We start from the raw sequence: 15,647 nt of genomic DNA on the forward strand, positions 1-15,647 counted from the left end.
TCATTTTCTGCATTAACCAATTGACAAACCATGCTTTTCTTCTAATTAATCCAATTTTAATCTCATCTTTCTGCTTCACTTCCCTGTTCTTTTACATTTTCAACAATTATTAACATCTTTAATCATTTGGGTCTTACACTGTTTTTGTTTCAAATTCTTATTTAATTACGAATTTGCAGTTACTTCACGAGAAAGATAAATTAACCATCACAATAAGATTATACATAAAAAAAACCATCGAGACAAGACCGTAAATAAAAATGTTATTTATGCTAAATCCAAGTAATCTGCTTTTTGTATTAAAGTCTGAACAAGGATGTGTCTTAAGATACCCCTCTTTTGTATTAAAGGAAAATTGAAGTGTCAAAGTATAACTTGCACCAATCAGCCTTTAAAGTTTGAACCAATCTACTTTAAAAACGTCTTAACTTGCAACCCAAACAGTATCTCTAGGTAAAAGATAGAAGGGTAAACTATACGGGTGGACCTTAAGAAAGAGAAATTCTGAAATCGGACATTCGGATCACGTATCTGTGCGGACTCAAACACAAAAAACTTTGTATCCCGCCCTCTCTAATTTGTCATAATGACCCTGACCCACTTTTGGTCTCACTACTCTCTCACATCACACGCAATTCAGATGCCGCATCCAATACCCTCTCCTTCAGTGGTAATTTTATAAGTAATAAAAGAGAATGATGTGCTATCCACATATCTTATCTTATTTTTTATATATTTTTTGATAATTTTTATCCGTTGATCTTTTTCAATTCAACCAATTTGACAGCTAAAAATTAAAAAGATGTGTAAGAAATAAAATAGGATGGGTGGATATCACACCCCAAAAGATAAATATCTCTCTAGAAAATAAAATAAAAGAATGGGTGCGGATATGTAGTTTGTACCGATGGAATATTCTAATCATAGATAAGGACAAATACAAAGATGATTTAAAGTCATAATTATGATATTATCTACACTCAGTCAGTATGCCCAAATCACTAGTTTTTCAAGGACATTAAGAGAATGAGTGAGTTTGCCCAAAAAATTAGAGAATTAATGAGTAAAAAATGTTCTTGACTGGGGAAGTAACTTTATTGATAAAAAAAAAAACGAAATAACTTTACTATATCCGTTGCATTTAACAGTTTTCTCTGTTATTATTTCACGATCTAACCAAATGCATGAAGAGGAGAGGTTTTTCAGTGTGCTGTTAAAACATCATACTATAACAAGTGTCATAATACAAGTGATTAGATACTTTAAAAAAAAGGGCACTTGGTGTTTCGAGCCGAATACTCCACACAATGAAATTTTTTTTCATGAAAAGGTAGTTAGAAAGATAATGACACTGCAACCGAAATACATAAGTTTCTATAGTATTAGTTGGTATAACTTTGAAAAATGGGAGTTGTCCAAAAAATTAGCTTTGGAAAATTGACACTTGATTAGGTTGCCCATGGGAAAGGCTATGGCCTATGGAAGGATAATTAAAACTACTAAACTCATCTTAGGGCAAAGTCAAGTCACCTTTCCATAACGAACCTTCAAACCTACTGAACTAAACTAAGCCAACTTGGAAATTGCAAACAAAACTACACTTACAAGATTTGTCTCTCTTCTTAAAAATACTAGACACCAGTTATAGGATCAAAGAAAAAACTTGTGATTAATACTAATCATAATTTTAAGCAGTACTTTCATACAGATTAAGAATGCACCGACCGCAAATTTTGCATGTTTATTTCCTCATGTGTTACCATATGGCCACAATTTTCCCTTATTTTCAGGAAGCACTATGTTTAAAATAATGGGAGGTATTAACCCCAAAAAGGAAAATGATGGGATGACACATTGTGAAAAAACTACCGTTTGAAGGAAAGTTTTGTCCATTGAGTATCTCATGCATTACAAGACTAAATGCGAAAATTAGTTACTATGAACTCAATAAACTAATTTTTAACCATGAAATTTAAAGACTAGTAGGTGATGAACTAAGACCTAATCTAAATTGAAAAGGAAAGGGAAGAGTCTTCATTGTACCTTTGTAAATACCTCTTTTGCATACGCAAAGATTATTCACTCAAGGCCTTCATTCCTTTGGTTCTTTACTCCTTGGCTCCTTGGATTCAATTGGAATTATAATGCAATACAGTCAATACTCTTGATCACATTGTTTGGTTGGTAGTTTATTCATGTTTACTATCATATGTGATTCTCTTATCTATATGATTCATGTGAATGTGATATCAAACATACTTCCTAAATCCTATTCATGTGCTATGACCAGAGACTCTTGAATCATATCATAGAGTATTCTTATTCAGTAGTTGAACGTTATAGATCCCTTGTTGTACACTCACATGCCTCTATGAATAAATCACTGATCCCAACAATGAGCGCAACAAACCATGAGGTTGTGACGCATCATCAAATAATCAAAGACGTATTCACATGACAATTGTGATGTCTTAGGTCAAATAATTACTATGCATTATCCTAACTAGTCAGTTCTCATATAACATGAGTACGAGAACTCATGTTGATTGCGTTTAGTGAACTCACTCTCTATCCAGCACCTACATATTGATGTCTTTTTCACACCATTGACTCAAGACTAGTCTCTCTTTGAAGAGAGAATACATAGCATGTACTTATCTTATAGGATTGTCAATGCCTAATTAGCAATACTATGATTAGGAACATTTATAATGTCTATACGAGAAAGAAAGGTATCATGAATCTAACTTTCTTAGATTACATTCTCACCATTACATATTTCTTAGACTTATTTATTTTTTATCTACACTAAAGAGGATGGAGGTGGACTTAGCCTTACAATGGGCTAACAATAATGTGGTTCAAATTTGCTTTTGATGAGAATTAAACCCAAGACCTCTCACTTACAAGTGAAAAAAAATAACACTAAACCGTAGTATTAAATGACTCCTTAGACATTATTTAAGTATATAACATTTAATGAGACATCCTTAAACAATAATATTTATCTTTAGATTAAACTAATTAACTTAGTTTAATATGTGAAATGTGGGTAAGGGGTGGGGTAGATTAGGTCCCAGGTTCAAGGCCTGGTGTGGGTGGGGTGGGGTGGGGTGGGAAAAGAAAAAAATACACTATTAAAAAAAATTATAAAGTATTGTCTCATAATTAACTTTTAGAACGTATTTCAAACATCGTTACCGTTAGAGGATTATTCATTATTTCACTTTTTTTTCACTATCAAAGAATTTCGAGTTTGAAATCTTTTTCTACATTAAAAGGAAAAATAACACTGAGACGACTAATTGTACGTGTGACACATAATCGTAAATCACACATGTTGAAAGAGTAGGGCACCAAGTCGCCAAGTTCAACCACTTGCTCCACTAATTATTTGTGAAATCATTAAAAATGTTGACTTTTGGTAAACCGCAAAAAGAGCGAGGAAAAACGTGACATTATAGCTTGATGCATGCATTTATTTTAGTCAAGAAATCTTTTGATAAGCTATTTAGTATGAATTTAGACACTTGATTAGGCTAAATACAATAGGATAATCCCACTTCCAACCGCATTCCACATGTGTTGCACCCACCACTAATAGTCTAATGCCAATAGCATCAGAAAAAAGATAATGGAAGACATGAAGATCATTTCCCTTCATCTCTATTTATTTTTATTTCTTGATTTTCCTTCTTCAATTCGTAAATAAAAAATAAATGAGATATATAATGTAGAGGAAAAAAAATGTGTGCGGAGATCAATTCCCATAAATATATAAAATTTATTTCACCAGATGAGTAACCAATCTTGTCTTTAAATTTGGCAGTTGATATAGTTATGTATCTCAATTGCAAAGTGTTTTTGAAGAAAAAGAAGCTTATGACAAATTCTTCAAGCTTTTCACTTGGCTGGTTATGTGAGAAAGATAGATTCGTGATAGGGCAGGTTTCAAGGTAGGAATGAAGTATATATTGAGGACAAAATGTCGGTTTGGATCGTACACGCTCATGTCATCGATGTAACTTAAAACCAAAATGCAGTCAAAACGAACTAAATCAATTTGATGTGTTGGGTGAAAAGGGGGAAGATGCATGGGTAACGCAAGGGCAGTTTTTGAGTTGGGTTTAGGGTTTAGACATTGCAATGCAAGCATTACCGTATTGAACATTTTAATGTGTTGGGTGTAAAGGGAAGGTGTGTAAGGCTACGCCCAACTCAAATCTTGTCTTGCCTACAAAGGTAGTGCAGGTTCATGCAACGTGTGTAACTATTTATGTAAAATATCATCCGACTTTCCGACCTCCCTCCTCACCTTTATGGTTGGAGTTGGAACTTTGAGGCAATCAAATGGTTTGCAATCAACCATAAGACTAGAGGAAGGTTGGAAAATCGGATCCAAATTATACTACTTACGATTTCATCAAGGGCATGCATGCCATACAACAAGAGACATGTTACCACAATAGGCAAATTATAAACTGCATGGCCTTATTGACCTACTCATGACTTCCATGCTGCTTGTTGATTTTGTATTCTCTTTCGATCAACTTTATCGGTCATTGATTTTGTTTCTGGAAAACTTGAAGGTGAATTACTTAAGTCCTTAATTTCAGCTCTGTTTTAATTACTACCAAATTAATCTATCTTTGTGGGTTGTTCATATCTATCTATTTCACTACTACTTTTCTTGTTGTACAAATCTATGCATATATGTTTTCTTTTCTTTTTTTTGTCTTAGAAACTGAGTCGTGATCTCAACGTTTCTTCAGCTAGAAGGTTCCATGCGTACGTGCCTTTTATTTGGGTTGAACATGCCTAATTAATTAAGAAAAGATAAATTTGAAACTCATAAGGAGCCTTTAAATCATGCGGTTTCTTTATGGTTATAAACTTATATACAACTAAAGATATGACAAGTTACACGACAATATGCTTGTGTTATGTGTAGGTTTGGACCATGTATGAAACGACATGGTTGCTCGAGCTCAAGATGTAATTGAAAACCAAAATGCCATACAGAACCAACTAATAAACAATTTGATATATGTTGGGTGAAAAGGAGAAGTTGGGTAATGCAAGGGCAATTTAGGAGTTGGGTTTTAGGGAATAGTGTGACATAACAATGCAATCAAAACGAATTGACCTGTTGGGTGCACAAGGGAATAGGTGGGTAAGGCAGCAGAGCCAAACTTCGAATCTTGCCTTCCGTATACAAAGCATACACGGGAACTTACTAGAATTTTCGTGTAAGCAAAAGATAGTTTTGAACTTGATCAAGTAATCTTTTTCTTCATGTGGTCCACTCCACCTAGAGTCGTTATCTCAAACTCCAAGGTTTTCCACTACATATACAAAGACTCAGGCCAAAAGAGACTTGCGAGAATCTCAACACTTTACTGAAATGATTGAGAGCTTTTAGGAGCACAACAGATATGAGGACGGCTACTCTTCGTATGTAAAGGTTATTTAGACTACTCTAAGGGGTGGATGTCCGCCCCTGGTATGCTGTATGGATTATACTATGGCCTGTGTTGATTTTGAACATAAAAGATGATGGAGCTAACAAACATCTTGTCAGGGTAGGTATTAAACTGTATCAATGTTATCTGTAAATTGCGGTGAAGAGAGAGAGAGAGAGGGAGAGAGAGAGAGAGTCTAATGTATTGTGTTTGTATAGAGAAAATCATCTATGTAATCGATTGTAAACAGTTTTCAATAATTTCTTGAATATTAAATAAGGTCTCAAGTTCGGTTATCCACCCTTAATACTACTAATAAAATAAAGCAAACGTGATTAGGTTAATTAACCTAATTACGTTTGCTTTAATAAATGAGGCATTTTGATATAGATGCCTCAAATTTGAATTTTTTTAATCAAACATCTATAACTTTTAAACTTTTGATCAAACATTCTTCTACTAATTTTTAATTAAAAATTATGATTTTTATTGTATTTAATTAACCAACTAGTTCAGAAAATAATATAACAAATATTCTAAAATCACCACAAACTTCCTATCTTATCTTATCATAATTCGTTCAAAATGAATTTTTCTTATTCAAATAATTTGTTGTTTTAAATTCTAAAAACACATAAACATCCTATTAACATACAATTATGAAATATAACATGCACATTTATTAAATATAACGTACCAAACAGATATATTAAAAACAACGTACCAATCATTTGGTACGTTATTGGTACGTTATATAAATTTAATCTGGGTACGTATTAGTATTTTGGTACGTTATAAATATTGCTTTTGGTACGTTATGCAATTCTTTATTTAGTACGTACCAAGTTATTAGTACGTTGTATTATCCTTATTTTGGTACGTACAAAACTTATGGTACGTTATGTGTAAGTTGTGTAACCCAAAAAAAAGATAACTTTTCACATTAAAACATTGCAGTAAAAAATATTTTGTCAACTCTTAATAATTAATTATTGGAATAAGGACTCATTTTAAATAAAAATAAAAATGTGAAAACTCTTAGTTCACGTTTCTACTATAAGTAGTTGTTAAAAAATTCAAATTTATTTTCAGTTGCATGAAATTAGTCAGTCTAGTCTACATCTCAATTTTAATTATAAACGAACTCTTGTTTTTTTTTATAATCTATATAAAATGTTGTGTTGGAAATTGGAAAAACTATATTTCATCCAATTAATCTTGAACCCCTATAGATATAATTGAATCCTTAAATTGAGGAAGGGATGAGATTCCATAAAAATAGCAATAAATTAATGAATATTATTGAGTGCATTTTTTTTTTTACATAGAAATGGATTTAAAAGAATTTATAAAATACTTAAATTAAGAATATACCTAGAATATAAAGTTTAATTAAAAGTAAAAGCACTTTAATCAAAAGTTGAAATGTAACAGATGTTTAATTTAGAAAAATCTAAAATGAGGCATCTAAAGATGTTTAATTTAGAAAAATCTAAAATGAGGCATCTAATTCTAATTAACTGTTAATAAATTCCCATTCTTAATCCTTTTTGGTTCAACTGAGAAGGCTCTTAATTATAGTCTATTACAGTACAGAACACCACATGCATGCCTAAAACACTGAACTGAGTTATACAAGATCATAGATAGCAAATTTCCAAAGTGGATACACTGTATGTATGTTAAACACATAATACATGTATTCAACTCTCATATTCAGAAACTTGTTAATTTCAAGAAGTATAACTGGGTATAATCAGTGTTTAAAATATGAGTATGGGTTGGAATATCAATATGCAAATTTGTGAAAATATCGATGGATATATCAATATCGATATCGGTTGCCTTGTATGGAAACGATGGAAACACACTAAAAAATGTGAAAATTTCATATGAAACTTTAAGGAATATCATATGACAGTTTGTCGATATTTAACCAATATGTCAGAAATATCGACGAAATTTGTCATTTTTAACTTAATTTTAAGAGTTTCTCCGATATAAGATGACGTTTAAACTTTACCCCTGTTTGGGCCCAAAATAACAGTTTGGGCCGAGTGTAGGGTCATTCTCGGCCCTGGAGGCCTTGCGGCAAGAATATCACGGATCGTTCAGTATGTGGGCCTCCAAACCCAGGTCGGCTAGGTCATAACGCAAGAGGTCGAATCCTAGTGCAATAGGGACTCTCGACGAGGTCAATAACCTAGAAAGTGAATCCGGCTCAGTTAAGGACTAGATTCGTAGTCCTAGCGGAGATAGGACTGATCGAGGGGATGTTAATCCGGAGAAGGAGACCTAGTCCGAATAGGATTGGAACTCGGGCTCGATGTGCTGCTACTATAAATACAAGCCATTCAGCAACTGTGAGAGCCCCCCACAAATCAATACAAAATTGCCCTGCGCAAACTCTCACAACTTGTGATTTTTCTTTTTCCTTTTTCGCTGACACATCTTCCGTTGGCATCAACAGCACTGTGGAAGCAACCGGTGATATCTTAAGTCGGCATAGATAGCTCTGTCACCGTAGAGTCAGTCGGTCTCGCAGTATCTTCCGTTGGCATCAACAGCACTGCGGCGAGAACGATTGATTACCTATCCAAGTCTCGGTCGAGAAGGGTTTCTAAATCCTTATTGGTCGAGGTCATCTCATCAGCTTTCTCGGCGAAGTGAGGTGTTACAGTTATTACATTCAGCACATTGAAAGCCGAATTTGATTCTGAACTTCGTAAGAATAGTAACCTTGTCTTCAGGTTCGAGAACCCAAGAGGCCGAGACGTGTTCCTTTCTCGGCCGCAATCGCAAGACGCAGAAGTTAGTAGCGCGACCCAACGCAACATCAACAAATTTACTCCTCGGCCGAGCTTGGCCGACGAGTTGGCACGCCCCGCATTCACCGAAGGACGTAGTTAGCTCATTAATTACTCGGTCTGCGCGCCACGTAGGCTTTGTAGTTTCTAGGGTCAACAACCCCCCATTTCAAAGAATGAGTATAATTAAGGGTTTTAGTAATTAAATTTTTTAACATCCTGATATTTGCATGAAAATATAAGCGTATTTACAAATAATTAATTAACCCTCTTTAGGTAAAAAAAGTGTTGTCAGTAACTTTTGAGTAAAACTCCCCAATTGAATCCGCACTCTAATCCTATTAACATACACATCTGATCTACAAGAATTCAAACATGGAAAACAAGTACATGATATTATTATAAATTTCTGCAAAATCAAAAGTAAACTCAGAAAACACATCTTTGCCAATTCAAATGGAAGAATTCATTCCTCATTCCATGACAAGGTGACATCATTTTACTGTACAAATGTCATAATAGAAATTGTTTCTTTACCCATTACAATTTGGTAATGGGATAGATTTTTTACTATTAGCGTGCCACAGAGAAGTGGTACAAAGAACAATCATTATTCATTGCAGAAAAAGTTTCGATCTCTCGAAGTGTTCGAGTATCATCTTTAGGAGCTCCAAAATCACAGTCAACGTCGAATGCAATTTATATATGCTTATGGCTTGTTTGATTAATTTACACAATTTTTCTGTCGTCAGTGGTTGTTGGCCAACAACTTAGAGTCTTCTTCCCTCGTCTCCCAAACATGATTTAACCTAGAAGAGCTACACATTCTTCCGCCTCAACTAAACCTCCGACCAAGGGCAGGCCTGCCGAGAGGCTGAAAGTCCGAAAATGATTCGGGAAGTAGGATTGCACTGAACCTCTCATCTCCAACATTAAACACCAAAATACAATTAGCATTACTCTTCAAACTCAACCAATATATTGTGTTTAGTTGAGCAGCAGACATGTACTCTGGAGATAAGACTGGGCCGCAAGCTGAGTCCCAAGGAGACTTGGGTTTAACACTTCCCTCGATTCACTGGTGCCTAATGTAAAAATCTGCAACTCAACACTTGAAAAAAGTGTCCATTCGCATTCAGGTCTCAAATTTTTCGAATTTTCCTTGTTTCGCAAACCCAACGTGCTTAAGAGTACCTTGTACTCATTTCAACAAGGATCAAAGCCAGAATCGCGAGCAAATTTAGAATCTCGACAAGAAATATTGGATCGTGAATTGGAGACGTTATTGGGAACATACTGGGAAGGGTTTTGAAAATCAGTATATCAAAATCATTGAGCAAAATCAGGCCAGTACAAAGAAAATGAATTGTTGACTAACATATCTAGTAACGTAGAAACAAGAAATTTAATGTACAAAATATGCAACTACAGGTAGCTGCATTTCAAATCATTCTAATATTTCTCCCTGGTATCATGTTTCTTTACCCGGGGCAGGTGGGATGAACGAGAAATCATCTGGAATATTGGTCTGTTCCCCGTCGTGGGGTTCATTTAGCTCGGTTTGTTGCTCAATTTGATCCACTCTTACAATCAAGTGTGTTGTTGATGAAGGTGACTGAGGATCAGTTTCGGGATCAGATGTCTCATGGTCCTCAAAGGTGGCTGAGCGAGTTGAGTGACCAGTTGTTTTGAAGCGATGCAGCGTGTGTCCTGAGGTAGAGGAGCGCATCGTTGAAATGGTGGAGCTTTCACCACCTAGGGTTCGGGTAGGGGACTTGCCTCCGTGCGTCTTCTTTTTCACCGCCATGTGCCACTTCTTAAGGGCCTTGGATGTTTGTTCATCAAAGATGGACCTTTTCATGTGTGAACCCATCTGCAAACGTTCGCCACAACAATTTTACATCAAGTTCAATCGTATAAAGCAAGAGACTGGACCGGGAAAAAAAAAACTCAATAAGAGAACTAAGATTTTTAGTGCTTGACACTATGCATCTTGACACCCGGGGGTGGTGGAGGGCTCGATGCCATGCCTCCCTGTAAAATTTCTAGTGACTTTACCACCTGGATAAACCGAGTACTGAGAAAATATACGAAAATAATACCTGAGTTACAAGGGCATACAGAGGAAGTGTAATGTAGCTGCACAAACATAGAACACCAACCCTGCAAAATTGTTTGCATATAATTACATATCAATCCAACGAAATATATATATACTTACCAATTTGACCTCACCAATCAATAGTATAGCAAACGACTCCAGTTAGAGCCAGCCAAGAACATAAAAAATCAAGGGAGAAAAGGCTTACCCGAGAATTACTTTTGCGATTGCGAGCTCGAAATTGGCATGGAAGCAAGATTTCAACCCAAATGAATACTGCAGCAAAGTTTCATCCAAGATTTGAGTATTCGACATGAAGTGCACTTCAAAATTCAAAGAGTGAAAGAAATATGAAGTAAGTGGGAACAGAGCATTACCCATATCCAGAAAAAGTATATAATTTGGAATGCGTTCTGCACATACCAGAATACCGATTAGACGACCAGTAGAAGAAAATATGAGAGAAATCAACACATAACTCTCGAGAAATTCATACAAATTCAGAGGTTGGCCGGAATGCAGGTCAGATACAAGATTTAGATATTGACTACTTATTAACACCGGTTCACAGATATCTGGTAGCAACAATTTAGGATGAATACTTTTGTGTTCTTCTGTTTAAAGTGCATAACATCTACCCGAACTGAAATTATGCAGCCACAAACATGCAGGATCTGTTTTAACAGAAACTTTTCAATCTCTCAACTAAAAAAAAGACGAAGACTTGTTTGAAAATTGAACATAGAGTGTAATAGATCATTTTAAACACCAGATCAACAACTCTTAAGATCGGGATGTTCTTTACTAAAGTTTCCAGCAAACAATAACGCCATTATCTACCTTCATTCAAGAAAGTATTTAAGATGATCCTATTCGAACAAAAGATTAAATCCCGAATCTAGAATCTGCAAAGACAAGGCAATCCAATACCTGAAACAGCGCGAAATGGATAAGATTAAGAATCAATTGAGGCCGACCAAACCAAAAATATTTGTCAGATCCTTGTACTAGAGGAATCCCTTGAACCACAGCATGCCTTTCTGCAATTTCAATGGCCATCTTAGTCAGGATGGCCTGAAGTTTTGTTCCAACGAGTAAAATTATCTGCAATTACACAAACTGTCAGAAACTACAGTTTTCAAACTAAACCAGATTAATTTTCTAATGAAGGACGCTTTCTTACAACGAGAGGGATCAAGGATGCCCAAAAGAGTGCCTGCCATCCTGAAAGAACATTATTATACAGCAAAGTCAGTCGATTAAATTGAACTATAAAGTTATAATACTATTCTGCAAAAGGATTTTCTCGGAAAGAAGTAGCTAACCTTTAACATTAAGGAGCAAAAAGATCACAAATGATGCCCACAATAGAGGACTGCCAACGACATGAAGAAATAATTCAGGACAAACTAAACGAGGTAAGATTTTCTAGTAAAATATAGCTGGTGATAGAATAAGAAGCAGATAACAAATTTGATATTACCTAACCCCAACGACGACCTTGAAGTCATCCTCTAATGATCTCTTGATATATTTTTGGAAGTTAAATTTACTTCCTGCACCTAAATGGACCTGTACATTTGGCATTTCGATAAATTGAAATGTCACATTCAATATGGTTCTGAAATTTTGTAAAACTGATGAAACTCACAGTGATGAATCCATTGCGCAGTGTTAAGTAGTCAGCCTTACTAACAGACCTAAAAAATTGTCGAAAGAAGCATCCCTGCAAAACATGTTATAAGAAGCTCAGTTTTAACATATACTATGAGAGCGAATCCAAAAACCCTGAGATTACCAACCTGAGGTATTTTGGTAAGTCAAAAGGAAAGAAAAGCAAAAATAAAAAATTGAGTTGAAGATGCCTTACGAAATAAAAGAAGAAAGGAATCTTAGTCCAGAAACTGGTGTGTGCTCTAACAAATGATATCTGGTGAGTAAGTCTGAATCTCGAAGGATCTGCCAAGTAAACGTAATCAAGTTTAGCTTCCAACATGGATCTTCGCTATCAAGGCATGATATTAGAATATGTATTTGACGAGGGTATGTATGCATCAAGGGATTGATATACCGTTGGAAAACTCATAGTCATCACTTGAAGTCTCTGCCTCCCAATGCTTCCAGCCTCGAATCTGTACAAAGAAGCATTCAGCAAATATGGAATATACCATTCAAGGCAAAGTTAATAAAACTTTTAGCGTAGTAAGGTAGATTGATTAACAAGAAACATAGTCTGATTCAAGTTCGTTAGTTTCAAAAGAGCACAAGAGAATCCATATGCTGATATCCAGCTAATTGCTATACCTTTAGCCTCCCGAGCAGCATCGTGATAAGACTGTATAGCACGTGAAAGGCGGCTAAGAAGAATATGAGGATGTGCAGTTGGTGCAATCCATTAACTGTTATAAGTGGCTCGTATCCCTGTTAACAAAAATCAAATTATGACCAGTTCTCAATTGTAAATAAAACTGCTGAAGTTCAGTGGTGATGAAGAAGATGAACTTACAGTCTTGCATTTATAATCAGAGGCAGCAGCTAAAGATCTGCGTTCGTACCATAAGAGTCTCCGGTGACTAGTTGACTCCTCCTCCTCCTCCTTATCATCTACTCTACATGGCAGCATAGTGTCTGCAACATTGAGTGGAATACATATTTTGGCAATGTAACTCTGCCCGAAAGTCAGGATCAGCGAAATAAAACCTAGAATCATCAACTCTGCAACAATTTCACAAAGTCAAATGTCTATCCATAAATTGATACTTCTTGCAAAGTTTCAAATCAGAAACCATTGAATCAGTTTCATGGACAACCATGATTGTTACCTGCTTTAACCTTCTCAAGAGATTCAAACAGCGCTCTCTTGTGCCTATCTGTAAGCCACTGAATCGAAAGTTTTTTTAATTAAGAAGTAAATCAAAAGAAGCGTAAAGCCACACTGTCAAATTAGCAAATTGTTCTTAACACATAAAGTTCCTGGTTTCAAGTAAGCATTTGTACTGAAACAAAACCGAAAATGAAAGAATGTGAAAAGTAAATGTAAAATTGTAAATTCATAAGCAGCCATGACATTGAACAAGATACCACCATCAAGCAGATAAATATGTAAGATTAAATATATTAAGAAATATTGATATGAACCCTTTTCCCTTTCATTCAAATTCAAGCATTTCACACTTTCTTTTCCACTAAACAACTTAATTTATAATTTCTGTATGGATAAAAAACTTGAAATTTGGGACTTCAAATTCCCAAGTTTAAATTCCATGTAAATAGGTATTGTTTTCAAATTTCTATGAGTAAGAGTTAAAAAAAAAAAAAATCCGTATTCAAATTCCACAATTTTTTTCTATTAACCAAACAAGAAAATTCACAAATTTTAAAAAATAAAATTCTATCATTTTAATTTCGGTTTTTTCAAGTTCCTTAGCAATTTTAAATTTTCTCTTTCAAACAAAATGTAATAAATATTTCATTTTATATTCCCAGAAAAAACAGAAAGCATAGTCAATTGTGGCAAAATTTCCTACTCCAGAGGAAGAAACAAACTAAACCATGCAAAAATCACTGATCTACTTTGATATAGCAGAAAGTCAAACTATGCTAGCACACAGAAAACTTGAGCTGCGATCCAAAATTTTGAAGAAAATTAACCATGGCAGCTAGGTGAACAAAACCAGTTACTCAGTCAAACGGACTAAAATTAATAAGGGTAAATTGTTTAACTGCAGTTACAGAGAAATTAAACTTACTATTCCAACTTTGTGCAGGACCTTCTCCAAAACCAATGAGATGATGATGATAACAGCACAGACACCAGCAACAGCCCAGGTGGGTGTACGGTCGAGCTCCCTCGAGTACGAGGTGGTCTTTCCTGCTCCCATGGCTGTATCCAGCAACCCAGCAACAAGGCATAAGCTCACACCCAGCAGAGAGAAAGGCACCATCTTTTCGAATCTTGAGCTTCAGAGAGAGAACAGAGGCGGCTGGTCTGTGATTGAACAATCTGGGCAACCTAATATTTGGAAAGATGGTGACTTAAATGTATTTCCTTTCTGGATTTTCAAGATTTAAGGCTTTTATTTTTTATTTTTTATTTTTATTTTTTTGACAAAACGATATTCTAAACCACACACTAACATGCGTAATCTGCAGAGATGGAAATTTGAAGACTGGGGCTTTAAGAACAATGGAGAATGCTGAGTTGGTGATTTGGACACGGTTTTTTGGATTATGTTCTTGACCAAGAAAACCCCATTTCCCTAAATAATTCCTTTTATTTAAATCAGCAGCAGTTTTGATTTGGTGAAAGGATGAGAGCAAATAATAGTAACCAAAGGGTTTTGTTTTGTCTTAAATACCCGGTTAAACAAAACATTAAGCAAATTAATTAAAAAAGTTGGCAGTGTTTTTCTGAATTAAGGACAAATTTATTGTTTGAATCGATGTAATTAAAGGTGAGTTGCTGAGGACAGACGCTTTGGGCTCGGGGATTACCTCTTCGGTTTGGTGCACTGCTCTCTGGCTGGCTGGCTGGCTGACGAATCAGGTCTTCCCCTTTGGCAGCCGTGAAAAAAACAAAAAATAAAACAGAAAAATGACATGGAAAAGCGTGGATAATTGTAATTTATATTATATTTTCAACTTATTAAATAATTATATAGTTTATTACCCACCAATTCGGACCAGAAGAACACCAACTTGGTGATTAAACTAATGGCATCAATGATCAGATCTTTTCTCTTTTCCTTTTTTAGAGGAAGAGGATCGGATCCTGCAGGCAAGTGGGGGTTTTTAATTATAATACATACCTTTCCATTCCATCCATATATTAGCAAAAAAGTGTTGCATGCATGAATACATGATGTAAAGGGTTTTTTTTCTTACAGTCCGATTGATCGTGTCACAAATAATATGTAAAAGATGGCGTTTATTTATTGGTGAAAAAAATTAACTCGATACATGTGAATCTCATGTTATTATCACTTTTATCACATTTTCTCGTTGCGTGATTATTTGATGAAAAAAGGTACCGAGAATCTCACGTTAGAAAATTACAACAACGTATTCCAATTTAATCTTAAATTCCCTAATCTGCCATATGCATCATCAGGAGAAAGGTTGTACGAAACTGACCAAACTCTGCTTTCAGCAGTAAACTCAGCTTCCAGCACATAGCTTTTCCATTCTTGTCGATGTCGTCCCTTTCCATGTCGATTAAGAAGGATGATTCTCTCTTCTTTTATTTTCATTCCCTTTCCTTCTTTTCTCTTACATATT

General features: G+C 35.1%; 1 protein-coding gene across 1 annotated transcript; it reads right to left on the reverse strand.

Annotated features, from left to right (window-relative positions):
• Positions 1-9,575: 9,575 nt before the first annotated feature.
• Positions 9,576-14,790, reverse strand: LOC114820014 (MLO-like protein 8). Its single transcript, XM_029089859.2, has 15 exons — positions 14,120-14,790; positions 13,193-13,250; positions 12,877-13,085; positions 12,675-12,791; positions 12,442-12,502; positions 12,241-12,329; positions 12,022-12,096; positions 11,854-11,942; positions 11,696-11,745; positions 11,554-11,594; positions 11,301-11,474; positions 10,748-10,783; positions 10,579-10,646; positions 10,372-10,432; positions 9,576-10,142 (listed from the first exon to the last, which is right to left on the reverse strand). Exons 1-15 carry the CDS (start codon positions 14,312-14,314, stop codon positions 9,741-9,743), a joined length of 1,725 nt encoding a protein of 574 aa, XP_028945692.1. The 5' UTR covers positions 14,315-14,790; the 3' UTR covers positions 9,576-9,740.
• Positions 14,791-15,647: the final 857 nt, after the last annotated feature.

The sequence above is a fragment of the Malus domestica genome, chromosome 02, assembly GCF_042453785.1.
Source record: "Malus domestica chromosome 02, GDT2T_hap1".
Taxonomy (NCBI): Eukaryota; Viridiplantae; Streptophyta; class Magnoliopsida; order Rosales; family Rosaceae; genus Malus; species Malus domestica.